Below are 18,986 nucleotides of genomic sequence, written 5' to 3' on the forward strand. Positions count from 1 at the left end.
GCCATTGCTGCTCTGCTGACATCCCTGCCAGCAGCTCCTTCCAATTTACTTTGGCCAACTCCTCTCTCATACCACTGTAATTTCCCTTACTCCACTGAAATGCTGCTATATCAGACCTTACTTTCCCCCTTTCAAGTTTCAAGTTGAACACAATCATATTGTGATCACTGGTTCCTAAGGTTTCTTCTACCTTAAGCTCCCTAATCGCCTGCGATTCATTACATAACACCCAATCCAGTTTAGCTGATCCCCTAGTAGGCTCAACAACAAACTGCTCTAAAAAGCCATCTCTCAGGCATTCAACAAACTCACTCTCTTGAGATCCATTACCAACCTGATTTTCCCAATCGACCTGCATGTTAAAATATCCCATGACTACCGTAACATTGCCTTTTGACATGCCTTTTCTATTTCCCGTTGTAATCTGTGGTCCATCTCCCAGCCACTGTTGGGAGGCTTGTATATAACTGCCATCAATGTCCTTTTACCCTTGCAGTTCTTTAACTCAACCCACAAGGATTCAACATCTTCCGATCCTATGTCTCATCTTTCTACTGATTTGATGCGATTCTTTACCAGTAGAGCCACACCAGCCCCTCTACCTACCTTCCTATCCTTCCGATATAACATGTAAACTTGGACATTCAGCTCCCAACTACAACCACCCTTCAGCCACGATCCAGTGATGGTCACAACATCATACCTGGCAATCTGTAATAGTGCAACAGGCTCACCCACTTTATTTCTTATACTATGCACATTTAGATACAACACCTTGAGTACAGTATTTGCTATCCTTTCTGACTCTGCATCCCTAATGATCTGATACTCAGCCTGTTGGCTTCAACTAAGTCCCGTCAGCTGCCTGCCCTTCCTGACAGTCTGAGTGCACACTATCTTTACTTTTTTACCATCCGTCCTATCCTGAGTCCCTTCACTCCGGTTCTCATCCCTGCCAAATTAGTTTAAACCCTCCCCAACAACTCTAACAAACCTGCCCGCGAGAATATCGGTCCCCCTTGGGTTCAGGTGCAACCCGTCACTTTTAAACAGTTCATATCTCCCCCAGAAGAGATCCTAATTATCCAAGAACCTGAAACCTGCCCCCTGCACCAGCCGTGTATTTACCCTCACTGGCGCGTGGCACATTTGTAGGTCTTTTATGTGTGTGTGTGTGTGTGTGTGTGTGTGTGCTGGAGGTAGGAGTCTTTATGTCTGTCTGTACATGAGGTTTTGTGAGTGTGTGTGTCTACACACTTGCACACACTGTACGTACATAATTATATCTTATCTGTCACACTGATCTATTAATTCCCTCCCACAGTGCAAACCCAGATGTCAACAGAGATCCGCAACTTGCTCAGCCAGATCTCCATTAAGTTGGAAATGTTGCCGGAGCCCGGTAAGTGGCCTGAAGGGAGTCATTTTAACCAAAGCGACAGATGCCAGTTGCTAGGCTGCCTGACCGGGCTGTCACAGACCAGGTCAGACTCACACACAACAGGCCGGGCTATTTTAGCCACACTCTCCCTCCTCCATGAGGCCAGCCTCCCCCAGTTCAGCAGCTTTATTTGCATAACTTCAGGAAACCTTTGTGGATTTACACATAAACATTAGGGCCACAATAGGATGGTGAAAGGGCATCTTTAAGGAGGTGAAAGAGTTAGGGAGGTTTACGGACAGAACTCCAGAGACCAAGACAGCACCACTGAAGCAACACACACAAATGCTGGAGGAACTCAGCAGGTCAGGCAGCATCTATGGAAATGAATAATCAGTCGATCTTTCGGGCCAAGACCCTTCTTCAGGACACCAACACTGAAGTTACAGCTATCCATGACAGACTGATAAAATGCAGTACTGAACAAGGCACTGGGATTGGAGGGAAGTTTTGCAGTCATAAGGGTCACAGAGTCACACAAGACAGAAACAGGTGCTTTTGCCTAACGTGTCAATGTTGAGATGTGTTGCCCAGCGAGCTAGTCACTGTACCCGTGTTTGACCCATGGCCCTCTAAACAACTCCTATTCATGTAATTTTCTAACTGGCTTTTAGGTGTTACTAATGTGCCTGCCTCCCTCGCCCACTCTTCCTGGAGGATCATTCCAAATACATAGCACCCTCTGCCTGCACTCAGTGGCCACTTTATTAGGTACACCGGCACACCTGCTCGTTAGTACACACATCTAATCGGCCAATCGTGTGGCAGCAGCTCAATGCATAAAAGCACGCAGGCATGGTCAAGAGGATCAGTTGTGGTTCAAGCCAAACGTCACAATGGGGAGGAAATGTGACCTCAGTGACTTTGACCGTGGAATGATTGTTGGTGCCAGACGGGATGATTTGAGTATCTCAGAAACTGCTGATCCTCTGGGATTTTCACACACTGCAGTCTCTAGAGTTTACACAGAGTGATGCAAAAAATGAAAAAAAAAATCCAGTGAGTTCTGTGGGCGAAAACATCTTATTAATGAGAGAGGTCTGAGGAGAATGGTGACTGGTTCAAGCTGACAGGAAGGTGACAGTAGCTCAAGTTACCATGTGTTACAACTGTGGTGTGCAGAAAAGAATCGCTGATTGCACAATGCACCGAACCTTGAAGTGGATGGACTTCAGCAGCAGAAGACCATGAACGTACACTCAGAGGGCACTTTACGGGAGGTAATAAAGTGGCTACTAAGTGCATTTACTTTCAATAATCTGGAAAAAGTGCACCATGACACCTTCCAAATCCTAATGATTTTTGTCATCAGTGAATCCTGCTGTTCTCTGGTCAATTCAAAAGGTTTTCTGCCTCGTTGATTTGTGCTGCCAATGGTGAACATTGAACATGGATAACTTCACTCGCCATGACTCTGGACTGCTTCTATCACCCTCAGGCTCACTCTCAGTGACGCTACAACTCACGTTCTCAGCATCATTTTTACTTCGCACATTTTGTCTTCTTTTGTACATTGGTGGTTTGTCAGACTTTATGTATAGTTTTTTTAATATAAATTCTGTTGTGTTGCTTTATATTTCCTGCAAACACCTGCAAGAAGATGAATCTCAAAGTAATAAGTTGTAACAAAGATTCAAAAAGATTCAAAGCACATTTATTAGCAAAGTATATATATCATATATAATCCTGAAATTCGTCTTTCCCACAGACAGCCACAAAAGCAAAGAAAACCAGGGAACCCATTCAAAGAAAAACATCCAAGCACTTCCCTAACACGAAAAATAAAACAAATTGTGCAAAAGGCAACTAAAACAAAGAGCTAAAAACTCCGAATATAAAACACAAGTCAAATGAGAAGGGAGTCCAGGCATAGTCAGTTCAGCTTAGTAACATATCTGTACTTTGAAAATAAATTTACTTTGAACTGTGAACTATTTTTCAGAGTGTCATAGCAGACCGTGCCCTCGCCATTGGATAAACTTTAATGGGAGCTGTTACTTTTTCTCAACCAAGCAAGCCACATGGGAGGACAGCCAAAAGTACTGTTCCACCCGTGCGGCGAGACTTCTCATTGTTAACGACGAAGCTGAGCAGGTAACGATGTCTTTACACATTGAGTACTGCCAAATTTGCCCAGGTTGGTACTACCAACTTTTTCTGGGTGCAAAATGGAGGCAAGAGAGGGCCCGGGGAGGTTTCGAACATTCTCAAAGTGAAGGGGAAGGAGGGTCTCTATGGAGGATAGTGTGTCAAGGTGGAGAGGAGGGTCTGAGAATGAAAGTAAGAGGTTTGTCGGTCTTGCTGGGGAGGATGAGGGATCTCAGGGTTAGAGGGGCTGATGTGTTGCAGGCTGAAAGGGATGGTGGGTTACAGGAAGGTGGGAATTTCAGAGTCAAGGCGGAAGCATTATTGGATGTTATGTTGCACCTGTACAAGGCATTGATGAGAATAAACTTAAGATCATAAGACATGGGGCTAAATTAGGCCATTCCCACCACTGCCTGCAAGGAGCCTGCACGTTCTCCCCATGACCGTGTGGGTTTCCTTCGGGTGATCTAGTTTCCTCCCACAGTCCAAAGATGTATCCTTTGGTAGGTTAATTGGTCATTGTAAATTGTCCTATGATTAGGCTAGGGTTAAACTGGGGGTTGCTGGGCAGTGAGCTCGAAGGACCGGGAGGGCCTACTCCAAGCTGTATCTCAATAAGTAAATAAATTCCGCCCATCGAGTCTGACCATTCAATCCTGCCTGACTTTTTTAACCTCACTTCCCATAACCTTTAACCTCTTACCAATCAAAACCCTGTCAATCGCTGCCTTAATGACATGGCCTTCACAGCGTTCTCTAGCAACGAATTCCATCCTGTTGTTGCACCTCATCTCAGTCTTAAAGGGTTGTCCCTTCATTCTGAGGATGTGCCCTCAGATTTGTGACTCGTCCCCTATTGCAAACATCCTCACTTTTTCCAGGCCTTTCTGTGTTGGATAGTCTTCAGTGAGGTCCCCCCCCTCATCGTTTTGAATTCTATTGAATACAAACCCAGAGACATCAAACACTCCTCATATGTTAAAGCCTTTCATTCCTGGGAACATCCTTCTGAACCGAGTGAAAAGAATAAACAGTTGATGTTTCAGGCCAAAACGCTTTGTTCAGGACTGATTGAAAACTCGATGAAGGGTTTTGACCTGAAACATCAACTGTTCACTCTTTTCCACAGATGCTGCCTGGCCTGCTGAGTTTCTCCAGCATTTTGTATGTGCTACTTTGATTTCCAGCACCTGCAGATTTTCTTGTTTGTGATTCTTATGAACCTCCTCTGCACCCTCTCCAAACCCAGTACATCTTTCCTTAAATCCGAGGCCCCACAATGCTCACAAGAGAGCAAAGGGAATTCTAGCCTTTGATGTAAAAGCATTGGAGTTTGAAAATTGGAATTTTTGTTAGTTTTACAGTGGATTGGTAAGGCAACACCTGGAGTACAATGCATAGTTTTGGCCGTCTCACCTGAGAAAGGATGTAGTAGCAATGGGAGAGGTCCAAAGGAGATGCACCAGGCTTATTCCTGGGGTGAGAGGGTTGTCCTACCAAGTGACACTGGACAGCTTGAGTGAAGCTATATAGCATGTGGCAGGATGGTAGCATAGCAGCTAGTTTTAAGCTGTAAAATCAGGATTCAATTCCCACTGCAGTCTGTAAGGAGTTTGTACGTTCTCCCTGAATGGGTTTCCTCAGGTTTTCTCACGCATTCCAAAGACATATGAGTTAGGGTTTATAAGTGGCAGGCATGCAATGTTGTCACAATAATGTACCTCATTATTTAAAAATAATATACATATTATTATTATTATAAGGGTAGCAGGGAAGAGAAGTGTGCGCAGTCACAATTACAACAGAGAAAGTACTCAGGAAGCTGAATAGGCTAAAGGTAGATAAATCTCCTGGACCAGATGGAATGCACCCTCGTGTTCTGAAGGAAGTAGTTGTGGAGATTGCAGAGGCATTAGCGATGATCTTTCAAAAGTCGATAGATTCTGGCATGGTTCCAGAGGACTGGAAGATTGCAAATGTCACTCTGCTATTTAAGAAGGGGGCAAGGAAGCAAAAAGGAAATTATAGACCTGTTAGCTTGACATCAGTGGTTGGGAAGTTGTTGGAGTCAATTGTCAAGGATGAGGTTACAGAGTACCTGGAGGCATATGACAAGATAGGCAGAACTCAGCATGGATTCCTTAAAGGAAAATCCTGCCTGACAAACCTATTACAATTTTTTGAGGAAATTACAAGTAGGCTAGACAAGGGAGACGCAGTGGATGTTGTATATTTGGATTTTCAGAAGGCCTTTGACAAGCTGCCACACATGAGGCTACTTAACAAGATAAGAGCCCATGGAATTACGGGAAAGTTACATACGTGGATAGAGCATTGGCTGATTGGCAGGAAACAGAGAGTGGGAATAAAGGGATCCTATTCTGGTTGGCTGCCGGTTACCAGTGGTTTTCCACAGGGATCAGTGTTGGGGCCGCTTCCTCTTACATTGTACATCAACGATTTGGATTATGGAATAGATGGCTTTGTGGCTAAGTTTGCTGACGATACGAGGATAGGTGGAGGGGCCGGTAGTGCTGAGGAAACGGAGAGTCTGCAGAGAGACTTGGATAGATTGGAAGAATGGGCAGAGAAGTGGCAAATGAAGTACAATGTTGGAAAGTGTATGGTTATGCACTTTGGCAGAAAAAATAAACAGGCAGACTATTATTTAAATGGGGAAAGAATTCAAAGTTCTGAGATGCAACGGGACTTGGGAGTTCTCGTACAGGATACCCTTAAAGTTAACCTCCAGGTTGAGTCAGCAGTGAAGAAGGCGAATGCAATGTTGGCATTCATTCCTAGAGGAATAGAGTATAGGAGCAGGGATGTGATGTTGAGGCTCTATAAGGCGCTGGTGAGACCTCACTTGGAGTACTGTGGGCAGTTTTGGTCTCCTTATTTAAGAAAGGATGTGCTGACATTGGAGAGGTACAGAGAAGATTCACTAGAATGATTCTGGGAATGAGAGGGTTAACATATGAGGAACGTTTGTCCGCTCTTGGACTGTATTCCTTGGAGTTTAGAAGAATGAGGGGAGACCTCATAGAAACATTTCGAATGTTAAAAGGCATAGACAGAGTGGATGTGACAAAGTTGTTTCCCATGATGGGGGAATCTAGTACGAGAGGGCATGACTTAAGGATTGAAGGGAATGCGGAGAAATTTTTTTAGTCAGAGGGTTGTGAATCTATGGAATTTGTTGCCACGGACAGCAGTGGAGGCCAAGTCATTGGGTGTATTTAAGGCAGAGATTGATAGGTATCTGAGTAGCCAGGGCATCAAAGGTTATGGTGAGAAGGCAGGGGAGTGGGACTAAATAGGAGAAAGTGGATCAGCTCATGATAAAATGGCGGAGCAGACTCGATGGGCTGAATGGCCTACTTCTGCTCCTTTGTCTTATGGTCTATGGTCTTATATAGTTGTAATTATTACTAAATATTATTTTATGAAATACTATTGTTAAATTTATTGTTTCTTTCTTCTGTGTGTAGCATTTTGTTACTGTGGAAACTGAATCCAGGAGATTTTGGATTGGCCTGACCGACCGCAACAGCAACAATGTGTGGCATTGGGTAGATGACACTCCCTACAATTCTACCCCGACGTAAGTTAACTTGCTGTTTACTGAATGCAGGAGTTGGACACTGCCTTTCTGAGCAACTTCAAGCCCAGTCTCTTCACATTATTTTGTCCCACTGGGGGTTAGCAAGAGTAAGTGAGCCATTTTCGGGAGGGTGTTCCAAACTAGTAGGATACTGCAAACAAGGGAAAATCTGCAGGTGCCGGAAATCAAAATAATACACACAAAATGCTGGAGGAATCCAGCAGGCCAGGCAGCCTCTATGGAAAAAAGTACAGTCGATGTTCTGGGCAAAGACCCTTCATCAGGACTCAAGGAGAGAGATTGAAAGTCAGAGTGAGAAGGTTGGGGGGAGGAGGGGAAGGTAGTAGGTGATAGATAAAACTGGGAGGGGGAGGGGTGAAGTAAAGAGCTGGGAAGTCGATTGGTGAAAGAGATAAAGGGCTGGAGAAGGGGGGATCTGAACAGAGGACAGAAGGCCATGGAAGAAAGGGAAGCAGGGGGCAAACACCAGAGGGAGGTGATGGGCAAGTAAGAGATAAGGAAATAAGATGAGAGAGGGAAATGGGAATAGGGAATGGTGAAGGAGAAGCGGGGTGCAACTACTCTGACTTCTAATCTCTTCTTTCCAGTCCTGATGAAGGGTCTTGGCCCAAAACGTCAACTGTTTACTCTTTTCCGCAGATGCTACCCAACCTGCTGAGTTCCTCCAGCATTCTGAGGCTTCTGCAAAGATCATTACTGTGGTCACCTACATTGATGGTTTAGATGAAGTGACCAGGTGCATTGTCCCATGGTTAGTATATCAAACAAACAAAGGTCAGAAAATAAGTTGCAAGGAAGGGACGAAAGTCTAAAAAGTGACATACACTCGGTGGTCACTTTATTCGATACCTCCTGTACCTAATACTGTGGCCACCAGGTGTATGTTTGTGGTCACCCATTGCTGTAGCCCATCCACTTCAAGGTTCAACATCTCCCTGAGCAATGCCATTGTTCCAACGTGCTTCAAGGCCACCACCATCGCCCCGTGCCGAAGAAGTCTTCAATGTCCTGCCTCAACGACTACCATCCCATCGCACTCACATCCATCATCATGAAGTGTTTCAAGAGGCTCGTCATGAGGCACATCAAGACCCTGCTGCCCCCCTCACTGGACCCCCTGCAGTTTGTGTACCGTCCCAACTGCTCAACAGACGACGCCATTGCCATCACCCTCCACCTGGTCCTCACCCACTTAGACAAAAAAGACACGTACGTTCGAATGCTGTTCATAGACTTCAGTTCAGCATTCAATACAATCATTCCTCAGAAACTGATTGGAAAGCTGAGCCTACGGGGCCTGAACACCTCCCTCTGCAACTGGATCCTAGACTTCTTGACTGGGAGACCTCAGTCAGTCCGGATCGGGTGCAGCATCTCCAACTCCATCACACTGAGCATGGGGGCCCCCCAGGGCTGTGTGCTCAGTCCACTGCTGTTCCCTCTGCTGACCCACAACTGTGCAGCAATGCGCAGCTCGAACCACATCATCAAGTTCACCGATGACACGACCGTGGTGGGTCTCATCAGCAAGAACGATGAGTCAGCATACAGAGAGGAGGTGCAGTGGCTAACGGACTGGTGCAGAGCCAACAACCTGTCTCTGAATGTGAACAAAACAAAAGAGATGTTTGTTGACTTCAGGAGAGCACGGAGCTACCACTCTCCGCTGAACATTGACGACTCCTCCGTAGAGATCGTTAAGAGCACCAAATTTCTTGGTGTTCACCTGGCGGAGAATCTCACCTGGTCCCTCAACACCAGCTCCATAGCAAAGAAAGCCCAGCAGCGTCTCTACTTTCTGCAAAGGCTGAGAAAATTCCATCTCCCACCCCCCATGCTCACCACATTCTACAGAGGATGTATTGAGAGCATCCTGAGCAGCTGCATCACTGCCTGGTTCGGGAATTGCACCATCTCGGATCGCAAGACCGTGCAGCGGATAGTGAGGTCAGCTGAGAAGATCATCGGGGTCTCTCTTCCCGCCATCACAGACAATTACAGTACACGCTGCACCCATAAAGCCAACAGCATTGTGAAGGACCCCACGCAACCCTCATACAAACTCTTCTCCCTCCTGCCGTCTGGCAAAAGGTACCGAAGCATTTGGAATCTCACGACCAGATTGTGCAACAGTTTCTTCCCCCAGGCCATCAGACTCCTTAATACCCAGAGTTCCTCAATACTCAAAGTCTAGACTGACATCTACATCATTTATTATTATATTGTAATTTGTCCTCTACTCTGTCTATTGTCTTGTTTATTATTTATTGTACTGCCCTGCACTGTTTTGTGCACTTTATTTAGTCCTGTGTAAGTCTGTAGCCTAGTGTAGTTTTTGTGCTGTCTCACATAGTCTAGTGTAGTTTTGTGTTGTTTCATGTAGCACCATGGTCCTGCAGAAACATTGTTTCGTTTTTACTGTGTACTGTACCAGCAGTTTATGGTCAAAATGATAATAAAAAGCAACTTGACCTGACTTGACTTGACTTGACGTTGTGCATTCAGAGATGATTTTCTGCACACCACTGTAACACAAGCACGCATAGCATATACACGAGAGTGAGCACGTGTAAGGTATCAGTAAAATACAGCCACTGAAAACAAGTCCGGACCCTGAGTCCATGACAGCACAAAAATCTGCAGTCGACCACAGTAGGATCATCTTACGAAAATTTACTACATATATTAGGGTCTGGGTTAATACGGTTTCAGGAGAAGTAGAGATAAGTTTATTGAAACGTATGGGATCCAGTGGGGGCTTTGACAGAGTAGGTTGTATGAGGCTGGTTCTCCTGGTATGAGAATCTAGAACTTGGAAGCATTATGTCAGGATAATGAGTGATGTGTTCAAGACTGAGTTGAGGATATGCTTCTCTCTAGAGCCTGTGAGTCTTCGGAAATCTCTTTTCCAAGAGGTGTGGATGCAAAGTTTACTTGAGCCTGTGAGGGACTTTTAGATATTAGGCAAATTAAGGACATTGGGGTCTAGTCAGGAACATAGTAGATGTCAATAATCACGTCTGTCAGCACCTTAAGACTATAAGAAGATCATAAAACATAGGAGCAAAATTTGACCATTCAGCCGATCAAGTCTGCTCCACCATCCCATCATAGCTGATTTAGTTTCCCTCTCAACTCTATTTTCCTGCCTTCTCTCCTTGCCTCGGTGAGTGCAGCACCAAACTAGCAAGGCACCAGTTCCCATTTGATAGGTACTTATCCTCTACCCTAAATGTCCATTCACAAACCACCAGCACAGTGTGACAGCATCTATGAAATGCACTTCCACGACCGAACCAGGGTACTTCACAGCATCTCCCAAGCCTATGTCATCTATCACTAAGAAGGACAGGGATACCTTACCTTTGGCAAGTCCTGATAGAGGGTCTTAGCCTGAAACATTGACTCTTTATCCCTCTCCACAGATGCTGCCAGACCTGTTGAGTTCCTCCAGCACTTTGTGAGTGTTGCTTTGACAACACTGCCACCTACAGGTTGCTCTCCAGGAATCACACCACCCTGTCTTGCAAACACACTTGGCAGCCATGTTATCATGTGCACCGGCACACCTGATCATTACACAAATGCATAATCAGCCAATCGGCTGGCAGCAACTCAATCCATAAAAGCATGCAGACATGGTCAAGGGGTTCAGTTGTTGTTCAGACCAAACATCAGGATGGGGAAGAAATGTGATCAAAGTGGCTTTGTGTATCTCAGATATGGCTGACCTCCTGGCATTTTCATGTATCACTAAATAAATAAACAATCTCTAGAGTTTACAGAGAATAGTGTGAAAAATCAAAAGCGTCCAGTGAACAGCAGTTTTGTGGGTGAAAACGCCTTGTTAAATGAGGGCGGTCAGAGGAGAATGACCAGACTGGTTCAAAGTGACAGTAACTCAAATAGCCATGTGTTATAACACTGGTGTGCCGAAGAGCATCTCTAAAATGCATGACATGTCGAACCTTGATGGCCTATAGTGGCAGAAGACCACAAACGTACTCTCGGTGGCCATTTTATTTACAAGAGTTGCCTGATAAAGTGAGCACTGAGTGTACCCCACTGTTTCTTCACCACCGCTGGGTCTAAATCCTGGAACCCTGTGCCCAACTGTGACAGCTTCTTCATCAAAAGAACTGCAGCAATTCAAGAAAGTGTCTCAGCACCTTCTATTCAAGAGCAACTAAGGATGGGCGATAAATGCTGGCCTTAGATCCTGAAAAATCAAAATTAAAATAAAATGGCATCTATTCTCCGCATTAATTCACCGTCCTCGTTATAAATACTTTGGGCATTCAGTTTCTTCAAGAGGATCGCAACCTTGTCATGGTTTGGAGGTCTGCATGCCTCAAATGACCCAGAGAGTCATGCCCGCTGGGGTCAGGGCTTTGTGTTTTGAATCTTGATAGGGTCACCTATGCTAAACAGGTCAAAGGGTAGAGGCCAGACTAAGAGTGGTCCACTGATCCTCCAGGTTCAGGGGTTCAGCTCAGGGCTAACAACCCTGACTGGTAAAACAAAATTGTTACAGAAACAGCCGTGAAAAATCCTTCTAGGAGAGAGAGAATTCAGATAATGAACCAATGAACCTTTAATTTTGGAAATGTTACACTTAGTGCCAATTTTGAGCCTGCTTGTTACTGTACTTTGTCTGGTGTACACTGTGTGCTTTTCTATCACACTTTGACTATCATCACGTACTTGGCTATTACATTTCTACTTTGCTATGATTGAGACTATTGTGCTTTTCAAGGCTATTACATGCCTCCACGTCCATTAAAAACAATTGTCACAGAGTTAGACCTAGAAAAGAGTTTTCAAGGTCATGAATAAGTTGCACTTCTGGGAATCTGAAACACAAAAGGAAATTGGTAGAAACACTCAGCAGGTCAGTCAGCATGTGTGGAGAGAGAAAACGAGTTAATGTTTTTGGTCAAAGATCCCTCGTCAATTACCTTTACTATGAGGGGAAGAGAAGAAGAAATGATTTACACATCTGTACAAGAATTTTTGTAAGGCCAGAAATGGAGGAGGAGGGGTAGTTGGTGCGAAGATCTCATTGAGTTGCTTTGCTGAGGGAGAGGATGGAGACCAGGAGGAGCCAGAACATGAAAACAAGGAGGGAAATCGGCGATCAAAATCAGTATCAGGTTTAATATGTCGTGAAATTTGTTGTTTTGTGGCAGCAGTATATTCAATACATAGAAATAAGATCGATAAGTTACAAAAGAGTGTATATAAAAGTAAATTAAATAGGTAGTGCAGAAAGAGACAGGATAAAATAGTGAGGAAGTGTTCATGGGCTCATTGCCCATTCAGAGATCGATGGCAGAGGGGAAGAAGCTGTTCCTGAATCGCTGAGGGTGCGCCTTCAGGCTTCTGTACCTTCTCCCTGATGGTAGCAATGAGAAGAGGGCATGTGCTGGGTGATGGGGTGCTTAATGATGGACGCCACCTTTTCGAGGCATCGATTTTTGAAGGTGTCCTGGATACTGGAGAGCCTAGTGCTCGTGATGGAACAAACTAGACTTACAACATTCTGCCGCTTATTCCAGTCCTGGGCAGTGGTGTCCCCATACTAGACAGTGATGCGGCCAGTTACAGTGCTCTCCGCAGTACAGCTGTGGAAATTTATGAATGCCTTTGGTGACCTACCTATTCCCGTCAAACTCCTAATGAAATATAACTGCTGCCGTGTCTCCTTTGTACCTGCGTCAATTGTTGGGCCCAGGAGAAAACCTCAGAGATGCTGACACTCAGGAACTTGAAACTGCTCACCCTCTCCACTTCCAATCCCTCGATAAGGACTGGTGTGTGTTTCCTCATCTTGCCCTTCCTGAAGTCCACAATCAGTGCTCTGCTTTTACCAACATTGAGTCATAAAGGGGGCGCTGATGGCAGACCCGAATGCGAGGCACAGATACTGTAGTACAAGGAACAGGACTAGGTTAGTCAAGAAAGCAAGGGAAGTGGGGAAGAAAGGATGCTGGACATGACACAGGCCCTGGACGAGACAAGGATACAGGGCCTGGGCTAGGACTTGACTAGGATAGCGGAACCAGGACATGGAACTTGGAACTAGGAGCCTGGGCTTGGACTCCGAGCCAGAGACTGGACAAGGACCCAAAACCTGGGTCTTGACTCGGGCTCAGACCCCAGATCTAGGTGAAGACATGACGAGGCTTGGGTTCTTCGAGGCTAGGGTACTTCGAGGCTTTGGTATGGACTCCGAGCCAGAGACTGGGAAAGGACATAGAACCTGGGACTTGACTCCAGAACTAGGCGAGGACAAGACGTGGCTACAGGATGAGGAGAGGCAACAGGACTGGACGTGAGACTCCTGGACAGGACAAGGGAACCCCAGCACCAGGCTGGACAAGGTACCCCTGGGCTGGGTGAGACACATGGACAAGACAAGAACACAAGGGCATGGCTTGGACAGGACAAGGTTCTTGGATCGTGGCTAGGACTGCATGAGACCCTGAAGCCTTGACTTGGTCGAGGGAGAGACAGGAACATGGAACACAGAGCCGGGACCCCTCCTTGGGTACAGGACGTAGGGCCGGGACTCATTACACAGAATGCAGAATATGACGAGACGGTTCCCACACAAGGCAGCAGCAGACGGTCGGACCTACCTAGCGAAGGCGTGGACACAGATGGTTCCCAACACTAGGTAGCCACAAACAGCCGGACCTACCTAGTGAAAAGGCGTGGACACAGAGACAGTTCAAAACAACGATAAACAGTTCCTTATTTTGCTCCGGCGATTGAACTAGACAGTGGTGCAGGCGAGGGTTACAGGCGAGGCAAGGCTTCAGACGAGGCCAGGCGAGGCAAGGCTTTGGATGAGGCACAGAAGGAAGGGGAACAGAAGGGATTCAGATGGGGGAATGGACAGGAACAATCCAGCAACCAGAGGCTGAATCCTGAAGGTATTTATGAAGCCAACCCAAACGAGAATCAGCTGCCTCAACAGAAACTGCAGATTTCACGGACCGGACCATGACACATTGAGTGCAAGATGCTGGAGCAACACATACAAAATGATGGAGGAACTCACGAAATTAGGCATCATCTTCAAGTTGGATAAGAGGAGGTGCTGGAGCTTTTGGAAAGCATCAAGTTGGATAAGTCACCGGAACTGGATGAGATATACCCCAGGTTACTGTGGGAGGCAAGGGAGGAGATTTGGCAATGATCTTTGCATCATCAATGGCAATGGGAGAAGTTCTGGAGCTTTGGAGGGTTGAAGATGTTGTTCCCTTATTCAAGAAAGGGAGCAGAGCTAGCTCAGGAAATTATAGACCAATGAGTCTTACTTCAATGGTTAGTAAGTTGATGTAGAAGATCCTGAGAGGCAGGATTTATGAACATTTGGAGAGGCATAATATCATTAGGAATAGTCAGCATGGCTTTGTGAAAGGAAGGTCGTGCCTTACGAGCCTGATTGAGTTTTTTGAGGATTTAACTAAACACTTTGATGAAGGTAGAGCAGTAAATGTAGTATATATGGATTTCAGCAAGGCATTTGATAAGGTACCCCATGCAAGGCTTGTTGAGAAAGTAAAGAGGCATGGGATCCAAGGGGACCTTGCTTTGTGGATCCGGAATTGGCTTGCCCAGAGAAGGCAAAGAGTGGTTGTAGATGGGTCATATTCTGAATGGAGGTTGGTGACCAGTGCTGTGTTTTGGGGATCTGTTCTGGGACCCCTTCACTTTGTGATTTTTATAAAAGATCTGGATGAGGAAGTGGAGGGATGGGTTAGTAAATTTGCTGTTGACACAAAGGTTGGGGTGTTCTGGATAGTGTGGAGGGCTATCAGAGGTTACAGCGGGACATTGATAGGTTGCAAAACTGGGCTGAGAAGTGGCAGATGAAGTTCAACCTTGGTAAGTGTGAGGTAGTTCATTTTGGTAGGTCAGATATGATGGCAGAATATAGTATTAATGGTAAGACTCTTAGCAGTGTGGAGGTTCAGAGGGATTTTGAGGTCTGTGTCCATAGGACACTCAAAGATGCTGTGCAGGTTGACTCTGTGGTTAAGGCTTACGGTGCATTGGCATTCATCAACCGTGGTATTGGGTTTAAGAGCCGATAGGTAATGTTACAGCTATGTAGGATCCTGGTCAGACCCCACTTGGAGTACTGTGCTCAGTTCTGATCACCTCACGACAGGAAGGATGTGGAAACCATAGAAAGGGTACGGTGGAGATTTACAAGGATGTTGCCTGGATTGGGGAGCATGCCTTACGAGAATAGGTTGAGTGAACTTGGCCTTTTCTCCTTGGAGCGATGGAGGATGAGAGGTGACCTGATAGAGGTGTATAAGTTGATGAGAGTCACTGCTCATGTGGATAGTCAGAGGCTTTTTCCCAGGGCTGAAATGTCTAACATGAGAGGGCACAGTTTTAAGGTGCTTGGAAATAAGTACAGAGGGGATGTCAGGGGTAAGTTTTTTACACAGAGAGTGGTGAGTGCATGGAATGGGCAGCTGGAGACTGTGGTTGAGGCGGATACAATAGTGTCTTTTAAGATTGGTGCATGGAGCTTAGAAAAATAGAGGGCTATGGGTAACCCTAGGTAATTTCTGAAGTAAGTACATGTTGGGCACAGCATTGTGGGCCGAAGGGCCTGTATTGTGCTGTAGGTTTTCTATGTTTTTATGTTTCAGAGGGGAATAAACAGTCAACATTTTGGGCCGAGACCCTTCAGCAGGACTCCATAGATGCTGCCTGGCTTGCTGAGTTCCTCCAGATTTTGTGTGTGTGTGTGTGTGTGTGTGTGTGTGTGTGTGTGTGTGTGTGTGTGTGAGAGAGAGAGGGAATTTTCCAATTGCTAACAATGCTCAAATTCACTGCCTAATGTGGTTGCTGTAAAGCAGTATTTTGCTGGAACTGGAATCGTTACCAACTAGGTTTTATTCCTCAGATTCTGGATGCCCGGGGAGCCAAACAGCCTTGCCGAGAGCTGTGCCCACCTATGGAAGCAAGGCTTGTGGAACGATGCACCCTGCTCAAAGAAGGACTACTTTATCTGTGAGAAGTGATCTCACCAAGGAGTATTTATAACATCATGGCATTCCGTTTCCTCCTTTCTCTAATGACTTTGCAAACCTTTCTACACAACCAACTGTAATACCCTGGTTCATATTTTTATTGTTATGCTGTATGTATTTCAATTTGGCAGTTCTGTGAGAGCAGCTTGTTTTCAGCTTGCTCTGTTTTCAGTTTATGTTTGCGTTATTGTTGAAGAGAAGAGACGAGGAGAAATGTGTGCCATCCAATTAGGATGGTCGAAGTGAGGGAAGGTTTTTCTGGTGAGGGACACTAAGGTTGGGCTTGGGGTTTTTTTGAGAGGGGATGAAGAGGGAAGACGCCAAAGAGAAGAGGTCGTAGAATTCGATCTGGAGCAGGACCGTCATTCAACGTAACCAGGGGTGAGATCGATTGAGGATTGGTGACGTGGAGAATCCGTGAGCTCCAACATTGTCACATCAGATTGTTTCATTAAAATGGGCCCTTTTTTTTCTTCTTGCTTTGCTAACACTTCAGTCAAATTAAGAATCATAAAGATAATCTTTTAACCGTAAGTGATGTACTGTCTGATATTTTGTGGCAGTAATTGGTAACAGGGTAGTGGATGACACAGCATCCACACAAATAGGGGGTCTGGGCTGGGAGCGCACCTCAATCTCACAAGTTTGGCGGGGCTGAAGGTTGTCTTCCCCAGACTTACACAGCCAAGGAACCAGGGTGTTTCATTGTGGGGGCTCGTCCGGGATCGATTTTGTTGGATGCTGTGTGATTGTCCTGAGCATTGATCCAGTGGGTTGTGTGTTTAAGTCTGTGCTAAACTATAACCATATAACAATTACAGCACAGAAACAGGCCACCTCAGCCCTTCTAGTCTGTGCCGATCTCTTACCCTATCCTAGTCCCACTGACCTGCACTCAGCCCATAACCCTCCATTCCTTTCCTGTCCATACAGCTGTCCAATTGAACTTTAAACAACAACATCGAACCTGCCTCAACCACTTTTGCTGGAAGCTCGTTCCACACAGCTACCACTCTCTGAGTAAAGAAGTTCCCCCTCATGTTACCCCTAAACTTTTGCCCTTTAACTCTCAACTCATCTCCCCCACTGTCAATAGAAAAAGCCTATCCATATCAACTCTATCTATCCCCCTCATAATTTTAAATACCTCTATCAAGTCCCCCCCCAACCTTCTACACTCCAAAGAATAAAGACCCAACTTGTTCAACCTTTCTCTGTAACTTAGGTGATGAAACCCAGGTAACATTCGAGTAAATCTTCTCTGTACTCTCTCTATTATGTTGACATCTTTCCTATAATTCGGTGACCAAAACTGTACACAATACTCCAAATTTGGCCTCACCAATTCCTTGTACAATTTCAACATTACATCCCAACTCCTATATTCAATGCTCTGATTTATAAAGGCCAGCATACCAAAAGCTTTCTTCACCTCCCTATCCACATGAGATTCCACCTTCAGGGAACTATGCACCATTAGTCCTAGATCTCTCTGTTCCACTGCATTCTTCAATGCCCTACCATTTACCATGTATGTCCTATTTTGATTAGTCCTTCCAAACTGTAGTACCTCACATTTATCAGCATCAAACTCTATCTGCCATCTTTCAGCCCACTCTTCTAACTGGCCTAAATCTCTCTGCAAGCTTTGAAAACCTACTTCATTATCCACAATCCACCCATCTTAGTATCACCTGAACAACAGGAATTCTGCAGATGCTGGAAATTCAAGCAACACACATCAAAGTTTCTGGTGAACGCAGCAGGCCAGGCAGCATCTCTAGGAAGAGGTGCAGCCGACGTTTCAGGCCGAGACCCTTCGTCAGGACCTCTTCCTAGAGATGCTGCCTGGCCTGCTGCATTCACCAGCAACTTTGATGTGTGTTGCTTTAGTATCATCTGCATACTTACTCATCCAATTTACCACCCCATCATCCAGATCATTAATATATATGACAAAAAACATTGGACCCAGTACAGATCCCTGTGGCACGCCACTAGTCACCGGCCTCCAACCTGACAAACAGTCATCCACCACTACTCTCTGGGGTCTCCCATCCAGCCACTGCTGAATCCATTTTACTACTTCAATATTAATACCCAATGATTGAACCTTCCTAACCAACCTGCCGTGTGGGACCTTGTCAAAGGCCTTACTGAAGTCCATATAGACAACATCCACCGCTTTACCCTTGTCAACTTTCCTAGCAACCTCTTCAAAAAATTCAATAAGATTTGTCAAACATGACCTTCCACGCACAAATCCATGTTGACTGTTCCTAATCAGAGCCTGTCTATCCAGATAATTATATATACCATCTCTAAGAATACTTTCCATCAATTTACCCACCACTGCCGTCAAACTCACAGGCCGATAATTGCTAGGTTTACTCTTAGAACCCTTTTTAAACAATGGAACAACATGAGCAATACACCAATCCTCTGGCACCATCCCCGTTTCTAATGACATTTGAAATATTTCTGTCAGAGCCCCTGCTATTTCCACACTAACTTCCCTCAAGGTCCTAGGAAATATCCTGTCAGGACCCGGAGACTTATCCACTTTTATATTCCTTAAAAGCTCCAGTACTACTACTACTTTAATAATCATAGTTTCCATAACTTCCCTACCTGTTTCCCTTATCTTACACAATTCAATATCCTTCTCCTTAGCGAATACTGAAGAAAAGAAATTGTTCAGAATTTCCCCCATCTCTTTTGGCTCCACACATAGCTGTCCACTCTGATTCTCTAAGGGACCAATTTTATC

General features: G+C 45.3%; 1 protein-coding gene across 2 annotated transcripts in view; it reads left to right on the forward strand.

Moving 5' to 3' along the window:
- Positions 1 to 16,741, forward strand: part of LOC140191126 (hepatic lectin-like) — a 43,350-nt gene extending 26,609 nt beyond the window's left edge. The window contains exons 5-8 of one of the 2 annotated variants that reach the window (XM_072248233.1): positions 1,325 to 1,402; positions 3,384 to 3,535; positions 7,021 to 7,133; positions 16,090 to 16,741. In XM_072248233.1, the coding sequence (XP_072104334.1) occupies positions 1,325 to 1,402; positions 3,384 to 3,535; positions 7,021 to 7,133; positions 16,090 to 16,207 (461 nt within the window). In that variant the 3' untranslated portion in view covers positions 16,208 to 16,741. The remainder of the gene's footprint in view (positions 1 to 1,324; positions 1,403 to 3,383; positions 3,536 to 7,020; positions 7,134 to 16,089) is intronic. The other variant, XM_072248234.1, reaches the window with a different exon arrangement.
- The last annotated feature ends 2,245 nt before the right edge of the window (positions 16,742 to 18,986 follow it).

This window comes from Mobula birostris, chromosome 32 (genome assembly GCF_030028105.1).
Source record: "Mobula birostris isolate sMobBir1 chromosome 32, sMobBir1.hap1, whole genome shotgun sequence".
In the NCBI taxonomy this organism is placed as follows: domain Eukaryota; kingdom Metazoa; phylum Chordata; class Chondrichthyes; order Myliobatiformes; family Myliobatidae; genus Mobula; species Mobula birostris.